This window comes from Octopus bimaculoides, chromosome 6 (genome assembly GCF_001194135.2).
Source record: "Octopus bimaculoides isolate UCB-OBI-ISO-001 chromosome 6, ASM119413v2, whole genome shotgun sequence".
Lineage (NCBI taxonomy): Eukaryota > Metazoa > Mollusca > Cephalopoda > Octopoda > Octopodidae > Octopus > Octopus bimaculoides.
This window is the reverse complement of record NC_068986.1, coordinates 41493954-41506964: the sequence shown is the minus strand read 5'-3', so window position 1 is coordinate 41506964 and position 13011 is coordinate 41493954. Positions and strand designations below refer to the sequence as shown.

Genomic DNA, 13011 nt, shown 5'->3' with positions numbered 1-13011 from the left:
CGGGTGGCACATAAAAGACACCATTTCGAGCGTGGCCGTTTTCGTGCGGGTGACACGTAAAAGCACCCACTACACTCTCTGAGTGGTTGGCGTTAGGAAGGGCATCCAGCTGTAGAAACTCTGCCAAATCAGACTGGAGCCTGGTGTTGCCATCCGGTTTCACCAGTCCTCAGTCAAATCGTCCAACCCATGCTAGCATGGAAAGCGGACGTTAAACGATGATGATGATGATGATGATTGGGAAATAATTCAAGATAGATAAAATATAAATTTCACTTATATCTGTTACTCTACTTTTTTCAGAAAATCTATTGAAAATGTTTTATCCCAGTTTTCTAGCTGCTTAAACAAATCGATATGCAAAATATTACAATTGAGATTTTAATAGTTATTAATCCTTTATCTGAAATGCTTTGACTAGAACTATTTTGGATTTTGGTATGATTATATATTTTACTTCTATAAATAGGACAGTTTGAAGATGAGATCCGAGTTTAGATATGTTATCCATCTGAATTTCATAATACAAGGTAATATCAAAAAGTTCCCAGACTAGTTAAGTTTAATGCAAAATAACTTATTTACCTAAGTTTTAACATCATGTCTGTTGTCCATGCTGGCATGGGTTTGACAGCTTGACTGCACTGGTATGCTGGAAGGCTGCACCAGACTCCAGTCTGATTTGGCATGGTTTTCTACAGCTGGATGCCCTTCCTAACACCAGTCACTCCTAGAGTGTAATGAGTGCTTTTACGTGCCACTGGCACGGGTACCAATTTGTGTGATACTGGTATCTGCCATGACTGATTTTGCTCAGCTTGATGGGTCTTCTTCTCAAGCATGACATAATGCCAATGGTCTTGGTCATTGCCTCCATCACGTGCAACGTTCAAAAGATGTTCTTTACATGCCACCAACACAGGTGCACTTGGCTTGACGGGTCCTCTCAAGTACAGCACATTGCCAAAGGTCTCAGCCACCAGTCATTGCCTCTGTGAGGCTCGAAGTTTGAAGATCATGCTTCACCACCTCGTCCCATGTCTTCCTGGGTCTACCTCTACCACAGGTTCCCTCTACAGTTAAAGATCAGCACTTCTTTACACAGCTATCCTTATCCATATGCATCACATGACCATACCAGTGCAGTCATCTCTCTTGCACACCACATCTGATGCCTCTTATGCTTAACTTTCCTCTCAAGATGCTTACACTTTGTCGAACATGCTCACTGACATTGCATATCTAGCAAAGCATACTTGCTTTGTCCTCAGCTGTCATAGCCTATGGTTCACTGCCATGCAGCATAGCTATTTGCACACAGACATCAATCTGCCTTTCACTCTGAGAGAGAGGTCCTTTGTTGCCAGCAAGGTAGGAGCTCTCTGAACTTTACCCAGCCGAATCTTATTCTCATAGCTACGCTCTTGGAGCATCCACCGCCGATACTAACTTGGTCACCTAGATAACGGAAGCTATCTACTACCTTGGAGTCTATTTTCTGAACATTTTCTGCGTTTATTGTACTTGTGCACCTTCTACATACAAAAGTTTCACTGTTAACCTTCCTCTAATGTTGTTGCACCTTTTATGCGTCCAAAACTTACACTGGGTGCATCTTATGGAGTTTCTACCTACAGATTGAGCAGGGCCATCTACCTGAAGGGATTTGTAATTTGTCTGCCTTCCTACTTACTATGACTTTGGTTTTTGCTAGATTAACTCTTGCTTCCATTGAGGACTTTCTGTAATTTGCTCTGGATCTCAGCAAGAGTGTTAAAATGGCAACCTTTGAGCTGCATTTTTACCTAGTGGAAGTCTGCAGGTGCTAAATATGGCAGATAGGGTGGTGGGTGCAGAAGCGATACCATGTTGTTTTTGGTGAGAAACTCACAAGTAAGGAAAGCTCAGTTACAAGGTGCATTATCATCATAAAAAATCCATTTCTTTGTGCTCCACAGATCTGGTTGCCTTTGCCAAACGTCCTCTCTCAAACAACTCATAAGCTTGCCAAAATATGCTCAATGTCTCTAGTAGACATCCCAAGTTTAACACAAAATTTTATATTGGCTCTTTATCCCAACTTCCTGTCAATGACAAAATCACAGACTACACCATACATGTGATCACAAAACAAATTTCACAACTTGCAAAGTAAACACAGTGATGTCACTCAGCACACTGCATCATGAAGATCACTGCTAGCTCTCACTGCACAAGCAACTGTATGTTGCTGTCTATTGGCACACTACAGAACTAGCCTGAGAACTTTTTGGCTACTACCTTTGTACAACTTGTACTGTGAAAGTTATTTTATATAAATTTGATGCTAGTCCAGTTCCATATATGTACTTAGGAGTTTTTTGCTTTTCACGAAAAATTCCACTTTTTGTATTTTTTTCTAACACATTCTGGGATTTTTTTTGTGATGCTTCTTTCTCTTGAAGCATCTCAAAGGATTTTCAGATTTTTGAGGTTTTTGGATTTCAGAATATCAGATAAAGGATAATCAATTGTATTTGCATATAACTGAGCTTTTGTGTTGCAACTCACTCTAAATAGCTCCAAGAAAGCAAGAAGAATTATTTAGCATTAAATATTTAGTTAATGTATAAAATAAGTATCTTAGATTAAGAATAGAAGGGGTCTGCATACATAATCATACAATGCTTTATATTGTAACAATGATTACATCTGTATGAAATAATGGTTTCTTTTTCTCTCTCTTTTAAATTTTTTTTTTTTTTATCATGCACAAAGCCAACTTATATAGCAGAAATCTGTCAATTCAATTTCATTACTGGTATAATTTTATCCAACCTTTTGAGATATGTAGCTCTCAGTTATTGAGGCATTTAGGTGAAAACATTACTGATTATTGTTATATTCAACAAAAGAACAAATTACCAACAGAAGGTTTGTTGCTATAAAAATGCATATGTAATACCAAATTCATTTATCATATGGATAGACCTCTTTTAGAATATCTTTGTCGAATAGCGAAACAGAAGTATGTGGTACATAGGTTACTTGGTTACCCTATGAAATTATGTATATCTGTTATTGCAGTTCTCCTTGGGCTCAGTTTCCTTAGTGGGTCTGTCATGAGCCAAAGAACTTATAAGGCAGGAGCTCAACCTGGTTTCCATGGCTTATAAGTAACTAAGATTACAGTATTTTACCCACTTAACAAGGTGTCGATTTGTCACAGGGTTAACTTTCCAGCTGTTGCTGGGACTACTTTACAGTTGAGTGGACTGGAGCAACATGAAATAAAGTGTTTTGCTCAAGAACATAACATACTGCCCAGTCCAGGAATCAAAACCATAATCTTACAATCTTGAGTGTAGCACCCTAATCATTAGACCACACATCTTCATGATTTAGTTTTTGCTTTCTATTAAAGCATGCTTCTGTTCTTCTGGACAGTCACAGCATTGTAGTATTTCACCAAATCATTGATAGTTAGTTACAGTGAGTATGTTTCCCTGTATAGGAAAAACACAAATTACTGTTTATAAGTTTTTTCATGATGAAACTTATACATGCTGTTTCATTGTTGATGCAGTGAATAGACAATGTAAAACACTTAAATTTTGTCTTAACAATCTTCATTGCCATAACTATGAAATCTATCAAACCCACTTTAGTTATTTCATTGATTTCTCTCAGAAAGACATGAACATTACTTTTTTCAATCTCCTATAAATATCTGAAGTATCATAGTAGCTATAGTACATTAAAGTCCATGTTTGATAATTGATTCTAGTCCAATTTTTTTTTTAAATTGCATTATTAGGGAGAGTGAAAAGCACCTAATAAAATCTTATTAGGCTTATGAAATTATTATTGTGAAGTATGACTGCAAATTTTATAACAAGAAGCAATTTGTATTCTGCTCCAGGATTTGTCATATATTTTCACCAGTTTACTTGTTTACACCAGATTTTACATTCTATCAAAGATTGAGTGAGTTTGCATATTGTTGGAACAAATTTCTACAGCTGGATGTGCTACTTAACTACTAACTGCTTAACCATAGAATGAAAATAGAACTTGTATCCAAAAGTGCAAACACAATTCAATGGCTTGACAGTATATAATGTGGTTAATGATGCTTTTTGGCCCCTTTGCAAATTGTTTGAAGTTATATAGTAGTATAGAGAAATTAAAACTTCAGCACATAGTGAGTGTGTGTCTGGAAATAACATCTGATAAAGCGTCTAGTAAACGAAATAGACGTTAGCATTATTAAGCATATTTTGTAAGAAAGGTAAAAGCTCATCCAAATAGTATGCTATAAAAATGTTTAACGAAGTATTATGAATTTGTTTATGGTAGGCAAGAATTTGTTAGGAAAGATTCGGAATAAGTTAATTAAATTGTGCAGTTAAAGAACATAATGATACATCATAAAACTACACATTTTTTAACTTGTGCATAATTCATTATAACATATAGTTTTAGAATTCAGTTGAAGATAGAATTAGCTCTAAGCAGTATATCTTACAAAATACGTTCAACTGCATTTATGATTTAAGAATTATGAATGTACATTTCTTACAAACTTTCTTCTATAGAACTCTATTTCTTGAAGCTCTGCAAATTTTTTTCCAGTGCCAAAAATTCTATTTCATTTTTTTTTTTTATGTCTATTAATATATGAGTTTGTTGGTTAAAAAGTTTCTTGTGAAATTGTAAGCTTCAATGTTATCTAGAACAAATAGCTTGTGTTGTAAGAAAGAGCCAGGCCATTGTATATTTAAATAGTTAAAAGCTTAACAAGTACATTTTGTATTTCTTATCAAAAGTAATATGTTATTGTTTAACATCCACTTTTCCATGCTTGCTCATGGAAAAGTGGAAACAAACAAAATTGCTTATATGACAGTGATGCTTTTTTACAATCCTCAACTGGTGTTAAAACAAAGGTACACAAAAATCTACTCACAAGGCTTTGGTCAGTCTGGACCTTTAGTAGAAGACACATGCCCAAGGTGTCATACTGTGAGACTGAACCCAAGACTACCTGGTTGAGAAGGAAACAAGCTTATTAGCCACACAGCCACGCCTGCACCTATACTCTTTTATAATATTACTTTAGTAAAATAAATATTAGAAGCAATTTTTCTACATTAAATTCCACTGGGACTAACATTGCTTTTCATGTCACTAAGATCAGTAAAATAAGCATAAGTTATACACTGAGGATTATTCAATTTCCTGATCAGTTCCCTACAAAGTGATTGCTTTGAACCAAGTCCAAAGTTGAGAAAATGAGTTTCTACAGTTTGTGGAGACCATATTAAAAGTTAGAATAAGGCTGAAATGTAATGAAAACTATATTATTTGAATTAATAATCAGTTGTATTTAGTTCAACACCATTCCTTCTTATTAGATGAATTTTTATTTTATGAAACTGCAAGTCATGCTTAGTACTAAATACCGATGGAGTGAAACAAACTAGTTGTTGGTTTGATTACAAACCAACAACTAGAAAGTTAAAAATGAAAAAAGATCGTTTGAAGAGCTATTCTTCATATGAAAGGTAATCCTTTTATGAAGATGAAACTAATTATAGATTTGAACCATCGAGAGTAAATGGATTTAAGCAGGTGAGAGAAAGGGGAGGTAATGTGTAGGTGCAACAAATTATTATTCAATTGAGAACCCTGAAAGCTTTGACTAAGCAAACATTGAAAATGTTTTAAATGTGATCACATAAATTCATATATAAACTTTTTGAATGAGAAAGTAAACAATAAATATGGAATTGCATATTTAAATGGAATTATGCAAGTGTAAAATTTCATTTAGAAAATAACAAATCTGAAAAGCTGTAACTTTGGTATCATTGTTCTGACTAGATATTTTGAAAAAATATTTCATACTTTGGAAAGCTCACATATATGCAGAACTGCAGAAAGTTGTTGAAGCAATATATCCTTTTTCTTTTTTTTTACCTTGTAGAATCTAACTCTTAATGAAAAACAAATATTGTAAATAATTTAATTCTACTTTCTTTTTTACAGTGGTACCATCATATGGTTATTATTACAGATATGGCATTCCTGGCCAGGAAGCTCTAGCTCAAGGACTTCCTCCTTCCTACTCACCTGTAAGTTCCAATAATCAACACTTAAAGAATTTTATTTATTGCTACAATCAGTTTGTGATCTTGAAATTTGTAGCAAATAAAATTTTTTTTAAAAAAATGAAATTTGAGTTGTCTTGTTATAAAATCATTTAGTTATTATTTAATGTTATCCCTTATTGAAAATTTTTTTGCACCTTGCTTAACAGCTAATTTTCTTTTCTATGCAGTAGCATAATGCTCATTATGTTTTTCTAAATAGTTTCTTGTTGTTTTTTGGGCTTATGTGTGTTCACTCTTACTGCTTTGTTTTGTTTAATCTCTTTCTTCATGCAATTGCTTAGAAAGTTATTTAATATAGTTCTTTTCCATTAATACTTTGCTTTAACATCTGCACTACAAATCCAAGAATTAACCTACTATAAAGCTTATTTGTTATCCTTTTGAATTTTATCCACATTTCATTGCTATTGATGATTATTTACTGATGCACAGTGTTCACAGCTTTGCAGCAATATTTTGCATGTTTTCTACATTTATTGGTAAATGCAATCACAATAGCTTTGTGATTCTTTTGGCATTTCTTTGCTTGCTCTATCAGCACTATAACATCTTCTGCACTAAGCAAACTTCATACTTGTTACCCAACTGTCACTTTTCACAAAACAAATTCTCTATCTAACCATTAGTTATTTTTGTTTGTTTTGTTTTGTTTCTCTTTTAGTTTTTTTCTTTATAGGTATTGCTGTTTATCTAGCTGTAATTTTTTACACTTGCTCTGTTTACATAGTGTTTCTTGTTGCTAGATTGGTTAGCTTTTAATAATAGATATGACTTGACAAAACATTTAATGCATGCAAGCATGGAAAATGAATCTGTTGGCGATGACAATAAAGAATTGTGTGGAGGACAGCGTGCGCGTAAAAATCTAAGTTGCAAAGTTATATTTTCACACACACACACACACACACACATGCGCACACTACACAAAATTTTAAAATCTGCTAGTCAATTAACACAGTTATATAATATGCTATATATTTGTATAGATATACTTTTAGAATGTTTCTGATTGCATGTCACTTCTTGTCTCCAAATTTAACCTTATCTTAAAGAATGAGAAATGACTGCAAATATTATAGTAGAACCTGACCTCCTCCTCACTAAAAAAAAGTATAGATTTGATTTATATTCTTTGTTCATCGTTTTCTTTCTCAATTTTTTTTTCCATCTAAATGTACATTGATTTTAATTGTATTCATGTTCATTTTTTTTATTATTTTACTAGTAATTAAAATTTATATATAATTAGCATTCTATATTATAACAAATACCATGTTAAAACTGCATTTGATTACCTTAAAATTTAATTTCTATATTCCCTCTCCCCACTCATTTAAAAAAAAAAAACTTTTTTTTCTCTAGTTTAAAAAATGTTTCTTAATTTTATAAACTTATATTTCAAATAAGCACAGTGACAGTGAAGCAAACTTTACTCTGCCTACACCTATTATATTATATCTTTTAAACATGATAGTCTATCTAGCAATCTCTGAAGCAGACTATGATGGGACCAGTTTCCATTTTTCTTTCATGGTAGGGTAGGGTGGTACTCAGTATTGAAATGTCCAAACTTGCAAAAGCTATGTCACTTCTGCTTCAATGGAAAATGGTTACGAATAGTAAAAAAAAGAAAAGAAAACTGGCTTAAGACTAATTAGAAGGCTAACTGTTGACCCTGTTTTAATATATTGTTGAAATTTCAGTCTCCAGCATCAACGATCCCCCAGCAGACAATGCTCGTACATGGTGCATATGATGCTGGAGCCCGTTTTGATGGAATTTCTGGCCAAATGATACCTGTAAGTTGCTTGTTGAACAATTTTGTTAATATATAAAATTTGGATTCTGCCATTACCTGTTGCTATGTTTTTTTTGGGTTTTTTTTTTTTTGGTTTTTTTTTTTTGGTTTTTTGGGGTTATTTTTTTTTCCTGCATGCTTGCATCCTTTTCACATTTGGCATCAAGGAATAAATAAGTGAATTATTTCATGTAATTTTTATATTTCATGTTGTGTTTTGCTTAAGCTACATTTAATTTCTTTTCTTTTTTTTTCTTTTACACATTTTTCTCAAATCAAGGGATTATTTCAAAGTTTTGGTCAATCTTTCTCTCTTTCACGCTGGCAAAAGGTGTAATATAACCACATCATCTTGATCACTTGCGTGTCCAGTTATGATGTGCAGCAATGAACAGTGTGTTTGGGGTTGAACTCAGCTTTACAGCTATAAACTCAGTATTTAATGAAATTTTGACTTGACACATGTAAATTATATAGGTACATGTACCTACATATTTTATAGGTACATATACACGTGTATGTGTGTGTGTGTGTGTGTGTGTAAATAAATAGGTATATTGTATATTTAAACCTATTTATGTACCCATACATATACATCAATACACAAATAATTCAATGTAACATGATGCCCGTGCGAGAAAAATGCCATACTTTTGAGAAAATTAGCTTTGAGTAAACCTGTATAGTTTATCTGCAACTAAGTAACTTCTGAATCTCTGTTTTCAGCAGAGTTCAGTATATTTTATATTTTCTTTATATTCCTTTATGCCAAATGCCGTTTTCATTTTATTCTTTGCATGTAATCATATCTCTGGTCAGAGAGAAGTTCTGATAACTAATTCAGAAGTGCTCTCAGTGCTTTATCATTTTAGCTCACTTTTTTGTGTTTTCTTTGTTCTGTTTATTGTTTGTTCTTTAAATAACCATTGTAGAATTTGCATGTTACTTTCCAGTGGAAGTTCTGAAATTCAATAATCATGTCTTATTTGACAAATAGTGTCTTGTTCTAAGACAAAATTTGTCAGAGTTGTACATTCAAATTGAACTTCATTATATTACTGATATTTTATTTTATCAAGCCCAGAGGGACAAAAGCGAAACCAACCTACATTGGTGTAAAGTGAACTTAGAACAGTCTGGTACAAAACCAGATAACAAAACAAATAGGCTGGCTCACTATAGTATGTAATGACAAAACAACACAACTTTTAATGTTATGCTCATCCCAGCTTGTATTTTTTTTTTTTTTTTTTTTTTTTTTTTTTTTTTGTTTGTCACATTTTTCAAATTTGTAGATAAGACTTGGTTACTAAATTGAATAATTGAATATATATATATCTAAAACCATCTAATGCTATCAGCACCATTTTTGAAAACTGCTATCCCACATAATCAAGGAAAACAAAACTACATCTTAGAGCCCCTTCATACCAGAAAAGCTGCTGTATCAATTATTGACTTTTGATTCAAATTCTGTGCGGGATTATCAGCCACCTTCTTTGAAATCTAAACAATCAAGAGTCATACGCCTAGTTGTTCCACATGTTCTGCTGCAGGTGCAGCCATTCAATTACGCACAAATACACAGACTACTACTCTGCATGTCACATGACCAACCAGTGCAGGAGTGTTCAGCATTATTCCAGAATAGACTGGATTTAGAATATATTCAGGTTGCCAGTTGTATGTGTATCTCAATATCATAGCTATTTTGTTTGGAATACAAATTTAATAAGCTTACAAGCCATTATTTAACCAATTCATTAAATGTTATGAAATGTGTATGTTTTGATATTTTGTTGGTAATATTTGCCAGGGTCCTAGCTATGCTTTTATATTATTTGATTCATTACAATAATTTGCCTAGAACTGTTAATCAATCACTTGTCTAATGTTACCTTGAATGTCACCATTTTTATCAATTCTTTCTTTAGTTATTCAAAAGACAGAATACTTTATTAAAATCTTTTGCCTAGAGTTTGCAATATCATCTCCAAATTTAACTGTAAAAATTCTGCTTATATTCTACCAGGTGTAACTATTAATAAAGGAAGGGCCAAAGGGGAGTTAACTGGTGTTTTTCCAAGAATGTGGTACAAGCCAATCAAGATTTTCATTAAAGTGCTAATTTTATATAATAATAATGAGCCATATTTTGTTTGTAAATTTAACCGCATATTTTTTATTCTCTTCAAGAATATTATTTAATTTTTTTTTTAAATTCTTTATGCAAAACCAATTTTTGTGGGGAAAAGAATAGGGAGTTGTCATCCTTATTCTTTTACTGGTACCTATTTTATTTGCTCTGGGATTTTAATGTAGAAATGTGAACCATTAAATTGAAAGTAGTGTTCGGTTATAACAAAAGTAGTAGTTCTATGTCTCAAATTGGCAGGTGAGATTGTGCTATTCATTTCCTAATTGCATAAGATTTATATAGAATAACTTCTGTTGGGAAATAAAACAAGATCCTCACCTTTTAATTTGCCAAAACTTAAATACGAGTTATAGTCAACTGTTTCAGTGTCTAACATTTTAATGAATTATTTATCAACTTCAGAGAATGCAAACCCAAGATAATTTTTGAAATGTTTGTTTGTGAGGACCAATGCACTCATTGTTCTTCAGTGCCTGAAAGAACTAATCTTTAAAAAGATCAGTCTTTTATTTCCTATATATATCAAAAATGTCTTTTTTATCATACTTATAATTTAAAAAAAAAAAAAAATCCTCTAAGAAACACTAAATATACTTCACCATCTTTTTGTCTTTTATAATAAGCTAATTTCTTTTTGTTTTTCTCTGCCATTTCAGCCCCCTCCACCTGGTTATGCTCCGAATGCAACGCAAATGGCCGCCATGCAGGGGCAAAATGTTATCCTCACACAACGAAAGAACGATTTCCTGACTGGTGGATCTGGAGCTGGCTACACTTGGTACTAAAATGATGATACTGTTCTATGAAAGGTTGCTGATTTTGAGGGAATGAATCTAGCTTACGTCGGCTTTTCTGGTCCAAACGTTACATTTTTGATTCACTGCTGATCTTTCAGCTGCAGCATCCATTTTGTCCAAATCCATCCTCTTTCCCTTTAAAATCAATAACTCAATGCCTTGAATGATTGCTAGATACTCACATTGTATGCTATACCTGCCACATTCTAATCTTTCATCTTGTGGACTTTAATCATTTCAAAGGGGTAGCTACAGGTTTTTAACATGGGTGGAGATTTATAATCATTTCTTAGTCTTCTTTTCTTCTTATTTCTTTTCTTATTCTATCCTATTTTTCCTTTTACCCTATATTTTACCTTTCTCTTTGTTTTCTTATTCATTCTCTCTCTTATCCTCTTTTGCTTTCCTTTTTCTTATTCTTTTCTTTCAATTCTTTGTTTTTTTTTTTCCCTACTTTTGTCTCATTTCCACCCTGTAACACTTTCTCCCTGAAATATCTTTCTACTTGGCTGCCACTGTATTAGAAGTCAAGTAGAAGCCAGCACTTAATTCCTTCTCCACTCCTTATATAATTTTAAAAAATAAACATACACACCACACCATATTACACTCACCACAGTACAACACACACACACACACACACACTCATTACCTGAGATTGTATAAACTTAACCCTTCTTGTGAGCATGTTAACATGAATGAATCTTGATGTGTGTATGTTAAAAAGTTTGTTTTGATTTCATTAGGACTAATTCCTGCACACTGACCTTCCATAATATTTCATTTCAAAGAATAATACTTCGACTATAGGCAGTGGTTGGATTAGAAGTGTATTTTAATATATAACCAACAATTTAGTGGAAATTCTTGCTTTTTCAAGGCAGCACTTGGATTTCAGGTGTTTTCATCAGTTAAGAGGTAAATCTGAAATTCTTTTGACAAAGACAAATTTTAAATACTTTTTTACCCAGACCTCTAGATCTGGCTACTTGTATAGTAGACTCAGCTTGAACATGAATGAAATGGAGGTTAGTCTTCTGGACTTTGTTACCTTGTTTCTTTGATGTCTTTAAACCGATCCTTATGATCTTAGTTCTACCAGTGAATCCATGTTATTTTGGGTTTTTTTTTAATTTTTATTTTTTCTGTTAAATTCTTTCATTTCATACATGCAGACACACTCGCACTATACACACACATACGTATTTTCTCTTCCTCCCCCCTTCTATCTCTCTCTCTCTCTCTCTCCTTCTCACACACACATTAATTCTAACATTCTGATTTTAGGATAATTGTAAAGTCTTTTTTTCTTTTTTGTTTTTCTCTTAACAAATATTAGTTTAGTTACCTCATTGATATTATTTTAATCACAGAAAAACAAAATGTCTTAATGGGATAGATATACTAAAACACCATTTCAATTATGTATATTTAGATATGATTAAATCTTAGATTTGTCTAGGGTTACAAAACTTCAAAATCTTTGGGTTTTTCTGTTTTATTTATTTTCAGATGGGGGTTTCTTGCATCATTAAAGTTAAAATTCTGATTTCGTTTAAATATTATTATCATTTTTTATTTTCATCTTTCTATCAGAAATAGGTCATTTCAAGAAATACCACATTACCGCGCATTGAGGATATTGTTTATAAATTTGCTTTGCTGAAATAGCATTCTGTGGAATAAAATAGATTCATAAAAAACTTTTTACAACCCCTCCCCCCTCCATTCCAAACATATTGCAGTAAATTTGAAAGCTTTTATTGAAACAGTTTTCTGTAAATTTCTATTGTCAGATGACAAAGGGTTAAATCAGGGTTTCTTCTTGGCAATATTTTGAAACATTAGTTTCTTTTCATTAAAGAATTTCTCGCTGATACCATCTATCAGATTGTTTTCTCTAGTAATACTTGCAAAACATGAAATTGATATAGTTACAAATCTCTCTTTCTCAAAGAACATTTTGTTTTTCTAACATTGTTGCTGCTTTTTAAGCACTAATATAAATAATAAATAATTGCTATAATTTAACAGTTTCATTCTGTTTAATAACCTGTTTGCAGATGTTTCTTCTGTAATAACACCCTGAAGTTAGACCCCCTT

The 13011-nt window shown here is 32.6% G+C and overlaps 1 protein-coding gene across 3 annotated transcripts in view; it reads left to right on the top strand.

Annotated features, from left to right (window-relative positions):
• Positions 1 to 12794, top strand: part of LOC106882915 (DAZ-associated protein 2) — a 51542-nt gene extending 38748 nt beyond the window's left edge. For 2 of the 3 annotated variants that reach the window (XM_052968699.1, XM_052968698.1), the window contains exons 3-5: positions 6031 to 6116; positions 7859 to 7954; positions 10768 to 12794. In XM_052968699.1, coding sequence (XP_052824659.1) covers positions 6031 to 6116; positions 7859 to 7954; positions 10768 to 10896 — 311 coding nt within the window. In that variant the 3' untranslated portion in view covers positions 10897 to 12794. The remainder of the gene's footprint in view (positions 1 to 6030; positions 6117 to 7858; positions 7955 to 10767) is intronic. The other variant, XM_052968700.1, reaches the window with a different exon arrangement.
• Positions 12795 to 13011: the final 217 nt, after the last annotated feature.